The sequence below is a fragment of the Populus alba genome, chromosome 15 (genome assembly GCF_005239225.2).
Source record: "Populus alba chromosome 15, ASM523922v2, whole genome shotgun sequence".
Lineage (NCBI taxonomy): Eukaryota > Viridiplantae > Streptophyta > Magnoliopsida > Malpighiales > Salicaceae > Populus > Populus alba.
The window spans coordinates 12,775,710-12,798,183 of NC_133298.1; the positions used below are offsets into that span (position 1 = coordinate 12,775,710).

General features: G+C 33.2%; 2 protein-coding genes across 4 annotated transcripts; one reads left to right on the top strand and one right to left on the bottom strand.

Moving 5' to 3' along the window:
* The first annotated feature begins 261 nt into the window (after positions 1-261).
* Positions 262-5,399, top strand: LOC118033363 (ABC transporter A family member 2). Its single transcript, XM_035038318.2, has 16 exons — positions 262-667; positions 967-1,198; positions 1,324-1,493; positions 1,601-1,786; positions 1,890-1,985; positions 2,141-2,341; positions 2,566-2,725; positions 2,864-3,090; positions 3,186-3,303; positions 3,385-3,461; positions 3,560-3,649; positions 3,760-3,903; positions 3,995-4,303; positions 4,392-4,472; positions 4,701-4,877; positions 4,959-5,399. Exons 1-16 carry the CDS (start codon positions 299-301, stop codon positions 5,229-5,231), a joined length of 2,910 nt encoding a protein of 969 aa, XP_034894209.1. The 5' UTR covers positions 262-298; the 3' UTR covers positions 5,232-5,399.
* A 140-nt stretch (positions 5,400-5,539) lies between these two features.
* Positions 5,540-11,591, bottom strand: LOC118033362 (protein IQ-DOMAIN 31). Of its 3 annotated transcripts, none has more exons than XM_035038316.2 (8): positions 11,411-11,591; positions 11,261-11,307; positions 10,948-11,063; positions 10,296-10,598; positions 9,389-9,592; positions 8,623-8,697; positions 6,215-7,292; positions 5,540-5,803 (listed from the first exon to the last, which is right to left on the bottom strand). In XM_035038316.2, the coding sequence occupies exons 3-8, from the start codon at positions 11,032-11,034 to the stop codon at positions 5,772-5,774; spliced, it is 1,779 nt and encodes a 592-aa protein (XP_034894207.1). In that variant the 5' UTR covers positions 11,035-11,063; positions 11,261-11,307; positions 11,411-11,591; the 3' UTR covers positions 5,540-5,771. The 3 variants fall into 3 exon arrangements, with proteins under 3 accessions (XP_034894207.1, XP_034894208.1, XP_073260959.1); XM_035038317.2 differs by having other exon boundaries at positions 10,948-11,094; XM_073404858.1 differs by lacking the exon at positions 11,261-11,307.
* Positions 11,592-22,474: the final 10,883 nt, after the last annotated feature.

Genomic DNA, 22,474 nt, shown 5'->3' on the forward strand with positions numbered 1-22,474 from the left:
ACATCAAAATAATTTTTAAAAATAATTAAAAAATAAAAATACTTAAAAGCACATTGTGGGAACGCATTGTCGAACAACCCAGTTGCAGTTACCTTTTTCATTTTCCCACCTTACCCTCAACCTGTTTTTGTAAAGTCCGGTCAGAGTGGCCCATTCTGTAATTCCAGGAAAATGCAAGCCTGATTATTATCAAGCACTGGACAGAAATAGCCCTGGACACCACCTTCGAACCGCGCTTTTTTAAGCCCCGGCTCTGTCTCACTTGAGAAAATTAAAGAGAAGAGAAGAGAAGAAAAACATGGAACTGGTACAAGGATTTCCATTACTGTTCCAGCAATTTAAGGCTTTGTTCAAGAAAAACCTGTTGCTTTCATGGAGAAACAAGAGTGCAACGTTCCTGCAGCTCTTCTCTTCTTTCTTCTTCATGTTCTTGTTGTTCGGTATCGAGAAGGCGTCAGATTCTCGCTCAAAAGCAACGACAGGGTACAAAACCGTGACGAATCCACAGCCTACGTGGGAATCTCCCATCCCTCCTTGTGAGGAAAAGTTCTACGTTAAACTGCCTTGTTATGATTTCGTTTGGAGTGGAAATGATAGTTCTAGAATCGGCAATATCGTGACAGCCATCATGAATAATAATCCTAATAGGCAAATTCCCTCTGGAAAGGTATCGAGTTCTAGCTCATTACAAAAACCAAATCTCTCTCTCTCTCTTACTTACTTGTGATTGTCACAATAAACAAATACTATGGTAATCTGAACTGGGTTTCTGGAAAAATGAAAGAAGAGGATGTTGTTATATAATGGGAATTTCTTTTGTTATAATTGTTTTTACTCTTGGATTATGATGGTTCGATTTTCTGTGTTATAGGACTATCAGTTACTAGACATAATCGGGAATGCTATGAAGGAAAAAGAATTCAAAGTAATCCAATCTGTTTTTTTTTTTTTTTTGTTCGTATGCAGGTTAAATCATTCAAGACACCAGAGGAAGTAGATGATTGGCTTTTTAGAAATCCTATGCAAGTCCCAGGAGCTTTGCATTTTGTGGATGTAAGCCCCAGTTTAATCACCTATGGTCTACAGACTAACTCTACTCCAATTGTTCGGCGAGGCCATTATGAAGATCCCACCTTCAAATTTCAAATTCCACTTCAGATCGCAGCAGAGCGTGAGATTGCTCGGTCTATTATTGGAGGTCTGAAATCTTTAATCTGCCAGATTGTTTTAGATACACAAATTTCCTTCTTTTCTTTAATAAAATCATGTGAAACAAACAGTTTTTTTTTTTTTTTTTTGACTGAAACTGTGGATATTGTCCAGTTCCAACCTTTACATGGAGTGTCGGCCTTACGGAATTTGCACACCCTGCAAAACCTACCTTTTCTGCGGTGGCTACAGTAGGACCTGCCTTTTTCCTGGCATTCACCATGTTCGGATTTGTGTTGCAAATCAGTAATTTGGTGGCCGAGAAAGAGCTCAAGCTTCGCCAGGTATTTGCGATCTGCTGTCTAGAGTTAAACAAGCTTATAGATTGTTGATGTATTCTTTATATTCTAATTATAGTCTATTTATTGCTTCATTTTCATCTTCTTCACAGGCAATGAATATGACTGGTCTCTATGAATCTGCGTATTGGACCTCATGGATCATATGGGAGGGGATTATCACGTTTATTTCATCACTCTTACTGGTTCTTTTTGGAATGATGTTTCAGTTTGATTTTTTCAAGAAAAACAGTTTCGGAGTTCTGTTCTTTGTGTTCTTCCTTTTCCAGGTCAACATGGTAAGATAACTTCTTCTTCATCTGTAGGCTGGTGTTAGTATTTTTAGTATTCAAGCTTATTCATATTAACCCTTTTACTGTCTTTTCTCACTTGTGATGCTAGATTGGTTTTGCCTTCATGCTGTCGACCTTCATCAGCAAGGCCTCTTCAGGCACAACAATGGGTTTCTCCATATTTATAGTTGGTTTTATGACGCAGGCAGGTTTCCCAACTAAAAATCAAGGAATAGGAAATGTTTTATAAATGAGATTTACTCCTAACCTAAGACCGTCTCTAAGACAAACCCCTTTGAGATTTTGATGCAGGAATACTGTGAGTTTTGTTGTGGTAATTGATCTCATTTGTCACTGCAGATTGTTACAATAGCTGGATTTCCATACAAAAAAAGCATTAGTGCTTTCTTGCGCATCATCTGGTCATTCTTCCCACCAAATCTTCTTGCAAAAGCAGTAAATGTGCTATCTGATGCAAGTAGCACTCCTGAAGCTCTCGGAATTAGCTGGAAAGGACGATCAAAGTGTCCACCTGACGTTAATGATTGTGTGATGACAATTGTATGTAATCGCTTTGCTCACCCTGAGTAGAACACGAACGACGCACACACAAACACCAATTATTAATGTGGACTAAGAGGCCACAATATCATGCATTCTACTGAGAACTCGTGCCTTTGCATCAGTTCTCTCGTAATTAATCTTCATCTCCTTTTGTTTGTATATTCTTACTCTTAATTTCTTCCATTGTCTATTGCTATTTGTAACTCATGTTTCCTTGACAGAATGATGTTTACACATGGCTCATATGCCTGTTCGTTCTCTGGTTTGCTTTGGCAATCTACTTGGATAATATATTCCCAAATGTATCTGGTGTGAGAAAATCTGTCTTTTACTTCTTCAAGCCCGGGTATTGGACAGGGAAAGGTGGAGACAAGGTCGAAGGTAATGGTCTCTTTCCTTAATAATATATATATTGATAGCAAGGATACGTAATTAAGGAAAAGAGAACTCTACTTCAGTCCATGTCTCATAGCTCTAGCTAGGTCTTATTCTGACTGTGTTCTTCCTCTATTGTCCCAGAGGGTGGCATGTGTAGTTGCATAACTGATATCCCGCAGCAAGAGCATATTGTTCCAGATGATGAAGATGTGCTTGAAGAGGAGAACGTCGTCAAAAATGATGCAAGAGACGGTACAGTCAACCCAGATATTGCAGTTCAGATACGTGGACTTGGAAAGACGTATCCTGGGGCCACACATATTGGTTGTTTCAAATGCAAGAAGACTTCACCTTACCATGCTGTTAGGGTAAGCAATTCCTTGCCAGCTTAGTTTGAGAGGGCAGAAGAAATCTCCCTCGTTTTCTTCTTTCCTGTTCCGATCCTAGCTAATTTTACCTGCAGGACTTGTGGGTCAACTTCACGAAGGATCAGTTGTTCTGTCTTCTTGGACCCAATGGTGCTGGAAAAACTACAACAATCAATTGCCTGACCGGCATAACACCTGTGACCGGCGGAGATGGTAATATACTCTCATTTCACAATCACAATTACATTGAAACTGCCTTGGAAGTTCACTTAAATAGCTACTTTGCTTAAACAGCCTTGGTTTATGGACATTCCGTTCGAAGCACGGTTGGCATGTCAGGCATTCGGAAAATCATAGGAGTCTGTCCACAGGTGAGCTCTCTGCATATTCTCAACAGTTTGTAAGCATGCCCCCATGAGCTATTTGCTAATTGGTCTATCGAGACTAAAATCCTAGCATCTTTTTATAGTTCGACATTCTCTGGGATGCGTTGTCTGGTGAAGAACACCTTGAACTCTTTGCGAGCATTAAAGGTCTCCCCCCGGCTTCAATCAAATCGGTATGTGATATATGAACCTGAAACCTCAACCAGTCATCCTGATCTTCCGGTTGGTTCTTCTCACTTAAACGTTCTAAATAACCATCGTCTGTCCTTTTCATGGACTGCAGGTTGCTCGAGAATCGTTGGCGCAGGTGAAACTAACCGAATCAGCCAAAGTAAGAGCCAGGAGTTACAGTGGAGGAATGAGGCGCCGTCTGAGTGTTGCAATATCCCTTCTTGGTGACCCGAAGTTGATCATTTTGGATGAACCGGTATGGAGATTCAGATACTTCGAGTCATAAATACATTCATTTGATCTCTTCGTAGAAGTATCAATTTATTTGACTTCTTTTTGATCTGCAGACTACTGGTATGGACCCAATATCAAGAAGGCATGTCTGGGATATCATACAGAACACAAAGAAAGGTCGCGCCATTGTTCTTACAACTCATTCGATGGAAGAGGCTGACATTCTAAGTGACCGTATAGGAATTATGGCCAAGGGGAGGCTCCGATGCATCGGAAACTCCATCAGGTTGAAGTCTAAGTTCGGCACTGGTTTTATTGCTAATGTGAGATTTGGCGATACCAATGGTGGACATACTCCTGCCCGCACGCCAGTAGATACTTCGTCAGTTCATCACGAGGCTGTGAAGAAGTTCTTCAAATCTGTATGTTGAACGCTTGACCTAATTCAACAGGTTCATTTAAATTCCAGAATCATTTTTTATTTTTTTTTTCTGATTTTGTTTTTCACAGCATTTGGATGTAACACCAACAGAGGAGACCAGATCCTTCTTGACTTTTGTCATTCCTCATGATAAAGAGAGCATTTTAAAGGCAAGCAATTCTGAGAATCCTAATTTGTTTCCTCATTCCCACCATTGTTTTTCCTTCAGCATTTCAGATTTCTCAATTTACTAACCATTTTCATCAGCACAAGTGTACATCTCTATGAAGATACTCTGAAGCTTATGCAACTTCTTTTTACCTTCTCCATCGCTAAGGCATTCTCCAACTCTTACTATATTTTTTTCATTTCCTCTTTGCATTCAAATTCCTCAACAGAATTTCTTCGCGGAGCTTCAAGCTAGACAGAGAGAATTCAACGTATCAGACATCCAGCTTGGCCTTGCAACTCTTGAAGAGGTCTTCTTGAACATTGCCAAGAAAGCAGAATTAGAAAGTGCTGCAGCTGAGGGGAAGATGGTTACTCTGGACTTGACTTCTGGAAAGTCGGTTCAGGTAGGCACAGCTCGTGTCATTTTTTCATTTATGGAGCGAGCAAAAATCAATTGTAATTTTTGAGCTTGAATGAAAATGCAGATACCCGTGGGAGCTAGATTTGTAGGGGTCCCAGAAACAAGCTCGCCGGAGAGTCCTGGTGGCACTATGGTTGAAGTATACTGGGAGCAGGATGATTCAGGGTCACTCTGCATCTCTCGCCACTCTGCTGAGATGCCTGTGCCGTATAATGTTCAGCCGCTGCCTTCAGAACCGCAACTGCTGGCCAGAACAAACATACTAGGAGGCCAGAGGAGAGGGCTAGTTTATGGATTGGTCTATGATTCCGATCAGATTATTGCTGCTCAATCTTGATAATGCAAATCCTTTGCGGACGGCTCCTATATTTATATATATATTTGAATCCTGCGTTATTTATTTGTAACACACTGGTGGGTAGGCAGTATATTCGTTTTTTGTTTATCTTATTTGTATTTAATCCTTCGCGAATATTTTGGATTTATTCCACGGGCATTGATTTTATTTTTGAGCAACATGAGATTGTTTTCATCTTCACTATCATTTCACAAGAAGATAGAGGCATCGACTGGAGATTTTCTAACAGAGGCCTTTAGCAGAAAAAAAATCAACAGAAAAATTACACTATGAACCACCCAAAATCATGTCCAAAGCAAAGCTCAAATTAGAAAATAATGCAAGATTCTTTGCAGAGTGAAAATTAAAAAACCTATGATGTACATTCATTCACTCACAAACAGCCACGGCAGAAGACTAGAGAATTCAGAGCCAACACACTGTTACAACATGATCTTGCACCAAAGATGTAATAAGATAAACCACAGATGAAACAAGAGACCTTATGCTATCTCCTTGAAAGGTGGAGATGTTCCGCAATCACCTCCTCCACTCTGGTTGGGTACCCTTCACTGCATAACCGGAAAAAAAAAAAAAAAAAAAAAAAAAAAAAAAAAGGAAGAACAGCTTAGTCAAGTTCATATTGTACAACAAAATTCAGCTCTTAAAGTTTACAAGAAGGTGAATTGCTCATGTCAAATAGAAAACAGTTCTAATTAGTGATTCTGATAACAAATTGAACATTTACTCAATTGAAATATCGTCTAAAAGTGACAAGATAAACTTTCACACGATATTAGATTTTAAGGAGACTTGGAGCATTGAAACATGACAGATACAAGCTGATTGATCCTTATAAGTAACTACAATGCTTGGCAGCTAAAACTTGCACAACAATTGCTCAATTATTTTCACTACTAAATCAAGTATGCATCCATTCAAAAACAAGACTAGTTGATTTTAGGGGCAAGCAAACATTTTACCATTTCCATCTCTCGATGATAATAAAGACCTATCGCTCTTGTTCCCTCCTTTGCCACTACCATGAACTGCTCTTTGTGTCCTCGGGGACTCAGAGCTGATTTTGCTATTAGTTGAAGATGGCAGAGAATGTCGCCGGGTGACATTATTTTTCTCAACCCCATCTTGGCTAAATCTTGGGGAACCTTGTGCTCTCAGTTTTGCCTTTGCAGATTCAGTTGCTGCCATATAGCTAGGGAGGGTAGGACTGCTCTGTATCCCATTCTCAGCTCGTTCTGGCTTCACTGCAACTGAAGCTTTCTTTGCAGTTTTGTGATTTTCATTGATTGTTGGATCATCCTTGTGTTTGGACTGCCCATTTAGCTGAGGAGTATTCTCACCTTTACCACCAGTATCGACTGAAGCTTTAGATTCTACTACAGCTTGATCTTCATGTGATGATTCCAATGCCTTGATCATTTCTAAAGGCTCTTCAGCAGTCTCTGCATCAGGCAACGTGTCCATCAAGTTTGGTTCATTCTTCACCACATCAAGCACAGTGGATGTTGTGATGGTAGTTTCTTTCTTCATCTTCTCAGCAGAATTACTCGAACTCCATCCCAAAACATTTTCACCTGAAGTGCCAGATACCTTTTCCAGAGTTTGATTTGGCTTTTCAATTTCAACCTCTGAATGAGCAGAGTTTTCTACCACAAGGTTATTAACCTTTCGTAAGTTGCGTTTTACCTTTTCAAGCTCAATTTGTGGACTTTCCTGCACTGAATCAGCTGGATGGCTTGAAACTTTCCTCTGATTGCGCTTGGGTTTCTCAAATTCAGAGGTTGCTTGTACCGAGGTACTATCAAGATTTGCTGCGGGGACCCTCCGAACACTGCGCTTCGGCCTACCAGTTTCAGCTTCCACTATTTGACCATTACTATGCTTTCTCAGAGTTTTTGAATAAGGAATTTTCTTTGCTTGGGGAACTGGTTTCCAGAAACGGGATGCTGTCCAGCATTCTAACCAGTTTGCAACCGAGTTTGGCTCCACAGAATCATAGGGGAGTCGCAAAGGCATCACGGTAGGTGATGAAGCAAGAAGCTGGAGAAACAGTCCCATCAGATATCAAATGGAAAGGGTTGTTATTAAAAATCATGCATGTTTTCTAATTGATAACTACTAAATATCCTTGATCCCAGTGCAGGCACCACAAATGGAAAGGGTTGTTTAAATCCATGCATATTTTCTAACTGATAACAGCTAAATTCCCCAATCCCTGTGCAAGCACCACAAATACTCTTGCAGAACCTTTCATGTTTATTTCATTTTTACATGCAGAAAGCTCTGCACGCACATAGAACCAAGTTACATGGAAGATGCAACACCTGTCCCTTTATCATATACAAAAGACTGGAGTGAACTGTTCCTTCGGGGTCTCATAAAACAGGCCAAAATGATGATATTCATGGCATTTCTTATCACTAAAGAATATGTCTGAATTACCAAATTTTGCAAACATCAAACAATTGAATTTTTAGGATAGGTATCCCTCTTATTAAGATTTCTTCCCTAAAAACTTCCTTTATGAGAGAACACAGATTAACAGAAATACATATGAAATCTAATTGTGTGATTGTCAATCATGACTACGAGTAACTCATGAAAATATTGAAAACCATTTCTTCAATATCTTTATAAGATCACAAAAAGATGTGGTTCAGCAAATCAAGATCATAATGCTAGGCCAAGAAGAGATTGTGGCTTTTTTTATTACAGGAAAATAAGAAATAAGGGATTTTATATCTATAGTAATATTTTGGATTTTGTGGAGAGCAAAAGGAAAGATGAGTTGAAGGGGGAGAATAAACTCCCAGCCCTCTAAAGGATTTTTTATTTAGAAGTTAGAACTATAAACCAAGGCCTACTGGATGGTTTTTCACTATTGATGAGTTCTTAGTTTTATGCATTAATTAAATGTAGTTCATATGATATATAGGAAAAAGAATTTGGAATTTTCTGTTGCATTTGATCAATGGCTGGTACCCCCTTGGTGCTTATGTACGCAGATTTTTATGCTTTACATATCAGAAGTAAAACAATAAATATAATCAAATCACAGTTCCTTGCGTTAAACTTTCCATGGTGGTTGTTCTTTTTTCTCCTAGAGAATAGTCTGGGTTGTTTCATGAAGCCAAATAAGCACTCACATTAGTCCTAACAATATCTCGTTTCATTAAGGTTTTTGTTGATTCTATTTATAATCAAAAGGAGCTTTTTTATCAGTGGAATGATAAACAAATAAATAAAATCATAAACACATAGAATGCACATCCTGGGGCTTTTCTTAATTTTTCCTTCTAGAGAGGCTTCTTCTGTACAAAATTAAGCCACTATGTAATGTAATACAACCAAATCATTGTTCTATCCATACCTTGCGAACAAAAGCATTCGATGACAGCTTGGCTGTTTGGATAACAGCTCCATTAGAATCTGCAAGGGTGCCCTTCTGATACACGAGTGAAAGCAGAATTAATGATGAAAATCGAACAAGCAAAACAATCAACAATATAACCTGACTAGTTACAAGACACATAAGTAAATAAAAAGAATTGGAGACTCAAAGACAATTGTTATTCAGAACTACAGTAAGCAATATGATTCAGAAAGACATTGAATGACAATATGTTTACTTAACCTTGTGTATTTTCTTTAAAACTAGTTAAATTTACTACTTTTGGAAGAACTGCAACAAAAAAGAATCATACTTGTATTCACTTTTCAGGGAATGCATGGGTCCAAAAATCTCATCTAAGACTTCCACAGTATAGCACTTGACAATAAACAAAACTGAAACCCTGAAATTTTGGTAGCCTTGATAATGGATGAAACCTGACAATAATAAATTGTTTGATGGTCTAAATTCTTAGACAATAAGGCTGATTATTTGTTATTGCTATTCGTAGACATTCTTTAAGAACGAAGTTTTAATTCTGAGTTTACACTACAGTCCCACGCCACTTGGAAGTGCCACAAGTCCACCAAAAGTGCAAAAAGAAGGAAAACTAAATTCATATACTTGACTCAAATATCAGATTATTCTAAAAGAGGCACTCGAATAAGCCAAGAGGAAAGACATTTTCCCAATGATTGCACAAGGAAAGATGAGTGATTGTTGGTTTGGTTTTTCAAGAATTTACCGGTGGCTTCACTAGGCTACATATTTTATGAACCTCATTGCCAATCTCTGAATTCCTAACCATTCTTCCTCGCACAAGTGCCTGTAACTTGACAACTCCCAGCACACAGCAGAGAGTAGCAACAGCTTGCCTTCTAACCAAGTGTCCACGGATAAGAGCTTGAAGCCTTACTATGCCTTTAAGAGCCCGATATGCCCGACGAGCCTTCACAAAATAAACTTATATCAGTGATTGTATAACCTCTACAAAACATGATTTGACATGCTGTGTCAGGAAATAGCAAAAGATATATTGCAACAGCTACAACAAGAAATGGATAGAAGATCAACTAAGATTCATTTCAGCAATTAGAGATTTAGTTAATGCCACCCTCATGCTAGCTACACCACATTAGGGGCATGAGAACAATGCATATAGACCCGAACTAACTCCCTGAAGGCCACAAATTAGCCATCAACCTTTGGGCTTGGACTAGGACAACCGCAGGCAGTTGAGTCAACCCTGCATACCTGGTACCTAGTCAGTCTGACCCTAAAGGTACATGAAGATGGCCACCATTCATGCACCTATGTGCCTGACCCTAAAGTCCATGAGGGTGGCCACAAGTTACGCGCCTATCTGCACACTGCAATGTAATGCTTCACCGCCAGGCTAACTTTACAAGATTCGATAACTTTTTTTTAAGCAAAATGAAGACCCATAAGAACAAAATGATAAGCCAAAGAAAATGATCCATATAAAACTGTATCTAATTTTAAGGCAATGGTGTTTGTGCAGTAGGTGAAACAAAAGCATAAAAACAGATGCCACACAACCATTACCAAAAGCAAGAGAAGTAATTTTAATAATGTTACGACAACTTAGTTAAATATCCACAACAGTAATAATAAAATAACAGAAAAATTACCAAGTAACCCTTAAATGCAGCTTGTGCCATTGTTGCAGCTTCATCAAGCCTTATTTTTTCAGCACTCGATGGTGCATCATCCAGAGTGTATACTTGAGAATAATTTGCATCTTGATTTCCAGTTGACAATATACCCCCATCATGTGATAATTCTGTAGTTTCCCTGCTCTCTGGTTCTAACATCCTTTCAATGATATTAGTGCTAGCAGGGGTTGTTGTCTGCATGACCACAGGAGGAACTGAGGTCACATCCGCTTCCACGGCCCTGACAGCAACCAATGTCTCTTTCTCATTTGCGGGTCTCTGCACATGGCGATCAAAGTTCAGAAGCAGAATTAGTAGGTACAATTTTGTCCGGATACAAGAGCTTGTCTTTTGGAGTACAATATTGTTACCAAGAATGTTCGCCTTAATGGGAACAACACAGCGAGCATCAAGAGTCAAGTTATAGCAATGATCAAGAGTTGAGACCAAAAAATAATAATACTAATAATAATTACACGAAACCATGTAAAGCTGAAGTTGTACCAACATTATCTTCTCTTTTTTTTTCTTCCAAACTAATTGCATGATAGATGATTGAATCAAAGGTTGCGAAACTTAAGGCAGGCAATATGATATTAACAAGGAGTAACTGGGTACTAATTATTACCTCCCTTCCTTTCACAGTGAAAGATTTGGAAGACTTCTTTCCAAACAAAACAGTCTTGATCCATTTTGCAGGTGACTTTCTTCCCATAGCAGCTGGATAAACAGGAGCAGAAACCCCTGCATCCGCCACGTGTCAAGCATTTATAAACTGCAAACTCGGAGAAAACATAATCCTTTCCTTTTCTTTTTAATTTATTTTTTTCTAACAAGAAAACACACTCGCAAAACACTCGAACCAGACTAGTTGTGTTCTAAGGAAAAATAAAAATTAGAAAAGCAAAAGGAGGTGGATATGAACCAGATCTGTAAGTTACCTGACAAATGTGCTTCTTTTAAGACCACAAATCTATCATTCCCTTTCCTTAATGCATCAAAACATTACCATTTACGAACAACAACAATCTCAGCTTCATTTACAAAATCAAAAACCAAAATAATAAACAAAAAAATGAGAGAGTAAGTACCGTCCGTCAGTGAGTATAGAGAGCTTGAGAATAATGGAAAGACAGATGCCTCTGTGATCTATCAAAAGCTGCTGCTGCTGCTGCTTATTCTTTTTTCTTTTGCTTTGTTTTCCTTTGCTTTGCTTTGCTCTCTCTCCCTCTCCCTCTCCCTCTCTCTCTCTCTCTCTCTCTCGTCTTTACTCTCTGTACTGTGACTCAGTACTGAACTATTTTTAAAAAAAATACAAAAACAGAAACCTAGGATTAAACTTCAATTTTGCCCTTATAGATTCTTCAACATTCTACTTTCACCCCTGTATTTCAAATATTATCAATATGAATCTTCTAGTTGCATCAGATTCCAATATTGCCCCTAACCATTAAATGGCTTAAGAAATTTTAAAGGCTTTTTTTAGATATTACAATATTTATAGGGTATTTTAAGAAATAGATGATATAAAAATAGAAAAAATAAAATAAAAACATTATTAAAATTAAAAATATGTTATTTCTAATCATTGACTACATGAATTAATGTTGTGATTATAGTTGTAACTAGATAATGAAATGTTTAGTATGCTTAATTTAAAATAAAATTATATTAAGATTAATTAAACATTGTGTTATATATATTTAGTGTGTGTGAATTATCTTTTAAACATTAATATTTTATAATTATATTATAATAAATGTACTAGAACTTCTCTAGTGTTGCAAGTACAATAGAGTATTGCAACCTTGTATCCCAGGGGTGAAATTACAGCTATTTAAGCCTAATAGGACTAATATTAGTAAGCTTCAAACTATGAGGGTAGAAGTTATTAATGAATCTATAATTACCAAAACTAGTTTACCAAAAACCAGGCGCACCAAATTTGTAAAATAAATATGGATAAAACAACAGTTTTTTATCCTCTGCAATAGCGCTCATCTTAATATTCCTAACATCCCCGTGACTACCGATTGATTGGAATCTCTGACAGTAAAAGTGAGGGCTTACCGTTGTCGCGCATACACTGAATAAATCCTTAAAATAAAAGCCAATGGCATCGTGCTTTTACTTCGGGAACAAGTGTTCACTGTGCAGGGTCACGGCTTCCTTATTTTTGAAGGATGGTATGGGATTACATCTCAACCCCTCCTTCAAATGACACAATAAGTTCACGCGCTGTTTAGAGGTGTGTGCAATAAGAGCCGTTGATGAGTAGCGATACAATTAGGGTGCTAGGTGATGGATGACTCGTGAGAGAGCAAAGGGTGCCGCGTTGATGAAAGAGGGAGGCTGGTGGTGCATGCGCGCCACGCTGTACTCGTCACATGTTAAAAAATGTGGTAAAAGTTTTTTAAAAATACAAATATATATATATATATACAATTTTATAAAATATATTTTTTATATAATTTTTTTTATTTTTAACGTAAAATATTTTAAAAAATATTAATTCAAAAATTTTATTAAAAAATTCAAAAATCAAAAATCAAATATTATTTTAAGTAACGTTTAGCAATTATTTTTCAAAATATTTTTTTTAAAATATTTTTTATTTTAAAATATATTAAAATAATTTTTATATATTTTAAAATTTATTTTTAACATCAACATATTAAAATAATTTTAAAAAAATAAAAATAGTTTCCAAACAAACATGCTTTTAAAAGCAATATGATTATATTATGTTGTGATACAGGTGACTCTGCTTAGTGTCAATTGCTCACTCTTTTTCTTTTGGATCATGGATAAGAATTTGATTTTAGTCATGATGGAATCATATATTTAAAATGGACATCCTTTCATTCGTGACGCCAACCATATAGACTTTTAAAGTGCTCTTAGAATGAATTTTTTTTTTTGTCTTTAACAATTGTTTGTTTTTGTTACTTTTCTTTCAATTTCATTGTCTTATGTTATGTTCAAATAATTTTAAGCCTATAATTTATTTAAATTTATATGCTACATCGTATTTGTGATGTTAGAAAATATCATTAAATTAAATTGATGCTTAATTTTATAAAATAGGATTTTGTCTTCAAATTCAGCATGGGAACAGGAAAAAAAAAATTTACTATTCATTGGATGGAAAAACTTCACTTTGATCCTTGAAATTTAAATTTTTTTCACTTTTAGTCATTGGTTTTTAGGATTTCAAATTGCAGTCCTAAACTTTATCTTTTTATATGTTAGCCGCTAGAATTTAGGAGGAAAGAGAAAGTGATCGATCTATCACTTTTTGACCACCAAAAAGTCAATTATAATGTCTATGAGTTTGTTTTTAAGATAGAGATTCAAGGTTTGTTTGGAAGAAAATTCAAAATTTCTCAAAAGTATGATTAGACCACAATGTCAAACGGAACCTCAATAGTAATGTGGTGTTTCCCCTTAAACATATTGTAAAAAATAGACTGGACCTGTGATGTTTTTTTACCTAGTTATTATGTTTCTTAGAGTGATATATAAGATTTATTTTTGTTTGGAATGGTTTGTTAAGATGTATTAGTGTTTTTAAGTGAACAAATTGAAAATTGGGATTTTTGCATTTTAAGACTCCGACCCAAACTTTTCTAGTGGTCAAAAAGTCAATTAGAAAGCAACACATCATCTATTATGTATATAAAAAAAATTAGGGGCATACCTTGGATTTGTCGTTGTATTTAAGAGTTAAGTTATCGTATCTCAATACTTTAGTTATGACATAATCTTTGTATTTAAGTGTGACATATAACGACTTGTTATGTCTGCCTTTTAGACCTAGTTCATCTTCAAAGAAATATAAATAGTTGGTAGCATGAATTCTTCCTATCAAATACTCTATGGAATCGAACGTGATATCCTAAGGAACAAATACTTTGTTATCTCCTATTATTTTCCCAACTTAGTCGTCAACCATTCACCTTCCTTAAAAACTAAGACCTTTCATCTCCTCCACACTGCTCATCAGCCTCATACAACCAGCACCATCACACCAAACTATCATTGCTTAAGCCTTTTTATTTAATTGTTCCTCCTTTATACTCAACAACTAGTGCCTCTCCTTAAAAAAGTCAAAACATACTTCATTATACCTCTATAATAGCTTTATCAGCCTCAACCTTCATCTCTCTCATCAACGCTAGCTAATAGCTCAGTCGAAGTAACCTCCCACAGCTCACGAACACCATGAATTTACCCATCACCATCTCTAATGATAACATCGACGATCGTAACATAGACTTTCATAACCAACTTAGGAGAAGAGGAAACAAAAACAAATAAGAGAGGAGAATAGAAACAGTAAAGAGAAAGAAAGATCAACATTTTAAGGGCCTTGATCTCTCTCCATCGATGATAGTGGGCAACACCACTAGTATAGATACGAAGAAAAGGATGTGGTGCATCTTGTAGGACCATGCATATGTCATTCATCCTCGTCGATACATGTAAGGTTATGCACAAAATTGATTTATCTCATACACCACCTCTACTCTACCACTTCCAACCTATTCTAGTTTTTTCCCATACTATTAAAGGTTGAATTTTTAAGCACCAAAAGTGTAGCATCCCTAAATTTTTAAAACATAAATCAACATATTTATCATTATAAATATATGGAAAAATTAAGGATTTTTTCTCTACCAAAAATCCAGTAGACATCATAACAATCATGCTTTTTAATTATCACATCAACAAGTCCAACTACCTTTGACTTAATCCACTTCACTAATCAAGATTTGAATACCTTTAACCCATTCAAACAATTCACTAATTATTCAACAATTCAATAACAAAGCTTTTATGATAAAGAATATACACAAGTTATATAATTTATTTGAAGTAAATTCATTTATTCATAATATAGTGAGTTTCTGATACTTTATAAAATTTATAAGAAAATACAAATCACAAAATTACATGCTTTATTTATTCTAATTTTTACTTACATGCTAATGTTAATCCTAAAATTATATTACAAAAATATAAGATAACACTTTATAATTACATCATTGACATTCCCTTAATAAAAGATATATTAAACTAATATTACTTCATATGAGGTTTATGATGAACCTGAAATTAGTTTAACATGTAACATAAATGAAACTATAAAATTTAACCATGCAATTCATACAAATAAATTGCTTTGATTCAATAATCCACTTTAAGTAATTGAACATATTTTTATATTTTTCCTTTCAAACCAATTTTTCCTTTTAGAACTATATATAAAGGTTTAACAATAGCTTATCAAATTAACTTCATTCATGCCACAAAGACCCCTTAAAGTAATTGATCAAATTAAATATCCCAGTCATTAGTTCCTTTGAAGTTATTAGCATTGTTTAGGGTAACTAGTTAATTAAAAACCCAATCAACAAAAAAACTGACACCATTAGCCCTACCCATTAACTAGTCAAATACATTCCTAGTTGTTACAAAAATTAATGCCACTAGCCCACTCATGGTAACTAGTCAAATACATTTCCTAGTTGTCGGACAAACTGACAACACTAACTCATTTAGGGTACATTGTGTGTAGAATTAAAACGTTATAGATATTGAACAAAAAAATTCATCATTTTTATATGGTTCTTATTAAAATTATTATTGTTAGTTTTTTAATATATTTGCATCAAAATTATCAATTAATTATTTTATAATTTTTGCTTAATTAAACTTGCTTTTAAGACTATGATATGTTTTTTTTTAAAAATAAAACTTTTGATAAAAAATATTTTGTTAAAAAATAACACATTAATAAGGGAAAAGGTATTGATTAAATAGATTTTTTTTTCTATCTTTATTTCAAATTGGTAGATTTCTTGGGATATTGATTATTTTTTTATTGTTCATACGCATTAACACAACATAGCTAATGAAAGTTATATATTTTGTTTAAAAATAAATTAATAAAAAACTTATACTAACACTTACTTTATTTTCAATAAATAGAAGAAAACTTCTAAGAACTCCCTGTATCATGATATAAAAAATCCTTACATGTATTTGTCTTTTAACTTTCTTTATTTAGCATTAATAAATGTTTTAATGTTTTTTTTTCAATACAATTTGAACTTCATATTTTATTAAATGCACACAATAAATTTTTAATTTTAAATTAAATTTTAGCTTTATATAAAAAAAAATACCTTTGGAACACATAGGTATTTTTCTCTTAGGACACAAAATTAACTTGAAATCCAAATTTCTTTGCCAGTTATGTTCTATTATTGAGCAATTTATCATTTAGGATGCGCAGTGTATTTATTTTTGTTAATGTGACAATCTCGCAGAGAAAAAGCCTTAATTAAAAAGATAAAATTTGGATTTCTTTTTTCAAAAACAAAACGAAAAGAAAATTTAAAGATAACATTGTCCTTGAAGGACTTGTCACAGAGATTTACTAATTAGGTGGCCCGCGCTACGAGACAGGCCAACCTTTTTTTTTATATCAAAAATATTTTAAAAATTCTAAAACTTAAGAGCATTATACCTATATACAAAGGGAGATTTAAGAGCTTGGGGCCTGGTGTTGCAGTCAAACAAAAGGCTGATAGACACAAACATGCAACCAAACCCAATGCTCTTGGATCTGGCGTTGCAAATAGACCTAAGCTTGGGTCTAGACGCCTAATCCAAGTGTCTTGGGCCAGAATGGACTGTAAAGAGACTTGGGTCTATACTCCTGCCACTCCCAAGTAACTTGGGTCAGGTATCCCTTTCCCACCCCAAGTTTCTTGAACCTAGAAGAGTATGTGAGGCCCAAGTTAATAGTAGTAGTAGTAGTAGTAATTGATTTTACCATTCAAATTAAATTTATGTTTTTTCGATGGTAATAAAATTTATTTCAAATTTAATAATATTAATGAAATTAATAATATCTATAATATTAAATTTGTATGGTACAAGTTTCTTATAGTTTTTAATCCCTTCAAATAAATTTATTGTTTTTCCTTGATAGTAATAATATTTTTTTCAAATTTAATAATAATAATAATAATAATAATATTTTCTCTTTACTGTGTGAAAAAAAAATAAAAGAAAACAAATTATAGTATTGGGTTCTGCTAGGGGCAGGACCGAACGTTATTTGATGGGTCATGTTTACCGCAAGACCAAATTCTGATAGTCCAGTAGAACTCAACTCCATTAGGTCTCAGTGGCAACAGGACCCAATGACCCAGCCACAATTTTTTACTTACAAACAACAAAGACAATGCCTTCCCAGGCGCTAACATATTTATAATACAAATAATACTATTTTTAATATTGATAATAATATTAAATTTACTCATATTTAAGTGAGTCTGGTTGAAATACCAAACTCAAGAGCTTTGAGCCCATCTTAAATATTAGACTCAAGAGCCTTAGGCCTGGCTGCAACACCGGACCTATTAGACTTCATTCAAGACGATAGACCCAATTGTCTTAGATTGAATGCATGACCCAAGAGTCTTGAGTTAGGCGATGCTGCAAGACCCAAGGAACTTGGGTCAGGTGCACCTTTCCAGCCCTAAATTTCTTGGATCTGGAAAGGGATGCCAAACCCAAGTTGTTAATAATAACAATAACAACAATAATCGATTTTACCCTTAAAATCAAATTTATATTTTTTTTATAGTAATAATATTTATTGTAAATTTAATAATATTTAACTTGTATGTCCAAGTTGTTATATTTTTAATTTTTTTAAAAAAATATATGATTTTTCTTTGATGGAAATAATAATTTTTTTTTCAATTTACTAATGATAATAATAAATAATAATAATAATACTAATAATAATAATTCTTAATTTTACCCTTCAAATCAAATCTATTATTGTTTTTCAATATTAATAATATTTTTTTTCAAATTTATTAATTATAATATAATAATAATATTTATAATACAAATAATAGTATTTTTAATATCAATAACATTAATTATAATAAAAAATATATATAATACAAATAATAATATTTATAATATTAATAATAATATTCAATTTATTCATGTGTTAAGTAGGTTTGATTGCAATACCAGGTCCATGAGCTTTGAGCTCATCTTAAATGTCAGATCCAAAAGCCATGGGTCTGGCTGCAATGCCGAACCCATTATACATGCGTCAAGATGTCATACCCATTTGCTTTGGATTTGGATGCCGGACCCACGTGTCTAGGGCCAGACGATGCCTGCAATACCTAAGGGACTTGGATTTGCGCTCCTGCCACTCCCAAACAACTAGGGCCAGGTGCATTTTTCTAGCCTCAAGTTTCTTGGTTTTGGAAGGGGATGTTAGACCTCAGTTAATAATAATAATTGATTTTACCCTTAAAATCAAAATCTATGGTTTTTTTATAGTAATAATATTCACTATAAATTTAATAACATTAATGATTTTAATAATATTTAACTTGTCTGCTCAAGTTTTTATATTTTTTAATCTTTTTTTAAAAAACTGTATGGTTTTTCTTCAAAGGTAATAATATATTTTTTTCAATTTACTACTACTACTACTACTACTACTACTAATAATAATAATAATAATAATAATAATAATAATTAATTTTACCCTTCAAATCAAATCTATTGTTTTTTTCAATATTAATAATATATTTTTAAATTTATTAATTGTTATATTAGTAATATTGATTATAGTCAAAATAATAATATTCTTAATATTAATAATATTAATTATAATAAAAATAATAATATTTATAAGACAAATAATAAATTTTTTAATATTAATAATAATATTAAACTTACCCACATTTAAGTGGGTCTGGCCACAACATCAGGCCCAAGAACTTTGAGCCCCTCAAGCCCTGGTTGTGGCTACAACGCTAGAGCCATTTGCCTTAGGTCCAAATGCCCGACCCAAGTGTCTTAGGTGGTGCTGCAAGACCCAAGAATCTTGGGTATGGAAGGGGATGTCAGACCAAGTTAATAATAATAATAATAATTGATTTTACTGTTAAAATCAAATTTATATTTTTTTCAATAGTAATAATAGTTATTGTAAATTTAATAATATTAATAATAATATTTAACTTGCCTGTTCATGTTCTTATATTTTTTAAATTTTAAAAAATATATATATGTGTTTTCTTCTATGGTAATAATATTTTTTTCAATTTACTAATGATAATAAACAACAACAACAACAATTCTCCTGTGGCTGCTGGCTAACTCCGAGAGAGTCCTGGACTAGGTAGGCACTTGGTAGGTGACCAAGTCTGGTGTATTCGGACTTGCTGCAGAACCACGTCATAGGATAGAAGAGACCCGACTAGTGAGTGTGCACCCAGCGCGCATGTCTACGAACCTCAAGCATGCAATTCTCCAGCACGCTCTGGTCCGCACCCTTCGCCAAGGTATGTAACCCTTGCGTGCGGGTTTGCAGACTTGCTCACTTGGGTATGCAGCCAAGTGTTCGAGCTAGTCCTTATCACCAAGGCTGGGCAAACCAAGTGTCAGGTCTTTGTATCTATGTTCTTATATTTTTCAATCTTTTAAAAACATTTATTGTTTCTGGCAATAATAATTTTAATTTTTTTTACTAATGATAACGACAACAATTATAGCAATATTAATTCTTAATTTTACCTTACAAATCAAATCTATGTTTTTTAATATTTATAATATTTTCTACAAATTTATTAATTATTATATGAATAATATTAATTATAATCTAAATTATATATTTATAATAAAAATAATGGTATTTTTAATATTAATAATATTAATTCTAATAAAAATCATAATATTTATTTTACAATAATAATTTTCTTAATATTAATACTTTTAATTATAATAAAAATAATAATATTTATCATATCAATAATAACATTAACTTGTCTTGCCAAAGTTTTTATAGTAATGATTATAACAACAACAATAGTAATTGTTATTTTTTTTATTTCTATTTTCTTCTTTGTAGGGGCTACAAGCCTAGGAGCAAATGTCTCCAACCCCTAGGGATGTGCAGAACCCATGTGCAAGTGAGAAGAGACCTTGGTGGGCAAGTCTGTAGATCCAGTCGAACAGTTTTGTAGACTCAGGCACATGGGTCTGCAAGCAGCGCGTGAGCGCTGCAGCTTTACAATGCCGAATTAAATAAATTTGTTATTCTTTGCCATGGGGTTTGCAAACCCAGAAGAGCGGGTCTGTAGCCAAACGCTTAAGGTCTACAGCTTCATTATACCCTATTAAGCAGTGCAATCTATAGTGAAATCACTAGCAATCTATAATAATTTACGCTACAATACCAAACAGTGCAATTCACAGTAAAAAGCACTTACAGTCTATAATAATTCACTTTATAGTAAAATATTGATCTCTTTTAGTTATAGTTAATACTAAAGCTCTGTTTGTTTGCTTGTTGAAAGTAATTTATTTTGGCAAGTGATTTTTATGGAATTTGTATTTGTGTAAAGTAAATTATTTTTTTATGTTTGATAATGTAAAAAATAAATTTAAAAATAAGTTTTAGATTATGTTATGGAAAATAAATTAAAAAATATTAGAATTTTTTTTATAATATATATATATATATATATATATATATATATATATATATATATATATATATATCGAGTCTCAATATATATATTAAAGAACTCTAAAACCCGTGGGGAAATCAGTTTTAGATTATGTAGCAGCTGTGATTTTTTTTTTTTTTTTTACAGAAGCAGTTTTTTTTTTTATATTTTTTTTTCCTGTAGTAGTTTTTTTAACTGTAGCTTTTTTTTTTTTGCTTTTGTTTCTTTTTTTTTTGGTTACATGTTTTTTTTTCTTCTTTTTTTTTTACCCAAAATTGACTTCTTTGTCTTTGTTTTTTTTTCTTTTTTTAATTGTTTTTTGAAAATTATCTTTACTAATTTTTTTTTAAATATTAAGCTGGTTAAAAATTTAACTATATAGTTTTTTTCTTTAAAATATTGTGGATTGCTATAATATTCTCATACATTGTTTTTTTTCTTTTTATGATTTTTTTTTTCAACATGATCCTTGTAGATTTTTTTTTTTATATTAAGTTGGTTGAGAATTTAGCTTTGTAGTTTTTTTTTAAATAATATGGATTGCTACAGTGTTTCCCCTATATAGTTTTTGTTTTGCTGTAGTGTTTCCCTATATATTTTTTTAAAAAATTATATTTATCGAATTTATTTTTTCAATATTGAGCTGAATGATAATCTAGCTTTAGCTTTTCCCAAATGTTTTTTTTATTTTTTTTTCTTTCTTTTTCAAATTGTCAATTTTTTGCATTTTTTTTTCAGAATTTTTTTTTGTTGATTTTATTTTTTTACTATTGAACTGGTTGAAATTGTAGTTTTTTTGTTTATTTCTTTAAAACACTGTAGCTTTCCCAACGTGTTTTTTTTTTCCGCTTTTGTTTTCTTTTTTTTTACATGTTTTTTTTTTCATTTATTTTACCCAAAATTGATTTTAAAAAAAAAAATAGTCTTTTGTCGTTTTTTTTTATATTGATCTGGTTGAAAAACTTAGCTTTGTAGCTTTTTTTTTTTTTAAAAAAAAAACACTATGGATTACTGCAATATTAGCTTTGTTTTTTTCTTCTTAATTTTTTTTTTATGAATTTTTTTTTGATTTGGTTTGTTAATGTTAAAATTGTTTTATTTAGTTATCAAATTTTCATGATACGGATCTCGGGTTTGATGGGTTGACTTGATTTGACGAGTTATTTTTTTTCATTTAGTTGAGTTTGTTAAAGTTAATTTTCTTTCTATTTAATTATCAGACTTTTATACTTTCATGATACATATCCTAGGCTTGACAATCCAAGGTTTTACGGCATAACCTGGTTTAAAAGGTTAACCCAATTAATTCATTTTTTTTTCTTCATTAGTTTTTTCCTTCTTGTTAATTTTTTTCTTTGTTTTTTTTATTAATCTATTTAATTATCACACTTTTATGACACGACCTTATAGCCAGATCCACATTCAATATTCTTGAGTTCAGTGTTGCAATCAGGCTCACTTAAACTTGGGTCATGCAAGTTTAATTTTATTATTAATATTATAAATATTACTTCTAAGTCAGACGTTGCAGCCAAATACAAAAATTCTTTGTGTATGGCCTTGTAAAAAAACCCAAGATTTTTTTAATTT

Bases quoted from the DNA above. Each gene is read 5' to 3' on its own strand.
- LOC118033363 (XM_035038318.2), top strand. From the start codon at position 299: ATGGAACTGGTACAAGGATTTCCATTACTGTTCCAGCAATTTAAGGCT. The intron at 1,986-2,140 runs GCAGGTTTCCCA...TTGTCACTGCAG, and splicing joins TAGTTGGTTTTATGACGCAG to ATTGTTACAATAGCTGGATT. The intron at 2,342-2,565 runs GTATGTAATCGC...TTTCCTTGACAG, and splicing joins ATGATTGTGTGATGACAATT to AATGATGTTTACACATGGCT.
- LOC118033362 (XM_073404858.1), bottom strand. From the start codon at position 11,034: ATGGGAAGAAAGTCACCTGCAAAATGGATCAAGACTGTTTTGTTTGGA. The intron at 10,599-10,947 runs GTAATAATTAGT...CGCCATGTGCAG, and splicing joins TCACTGTGAAAGGAAGGGAG to AGACCCGCAAATGAGAAAGA. The intron at 7,293-8,622 runs GTATGGATAGAA...CTGTTTCTCCAG, and splicing joins CGAATGCTTTTGTTCGCAAG to CTTCTTGCTTCATCACCTAC.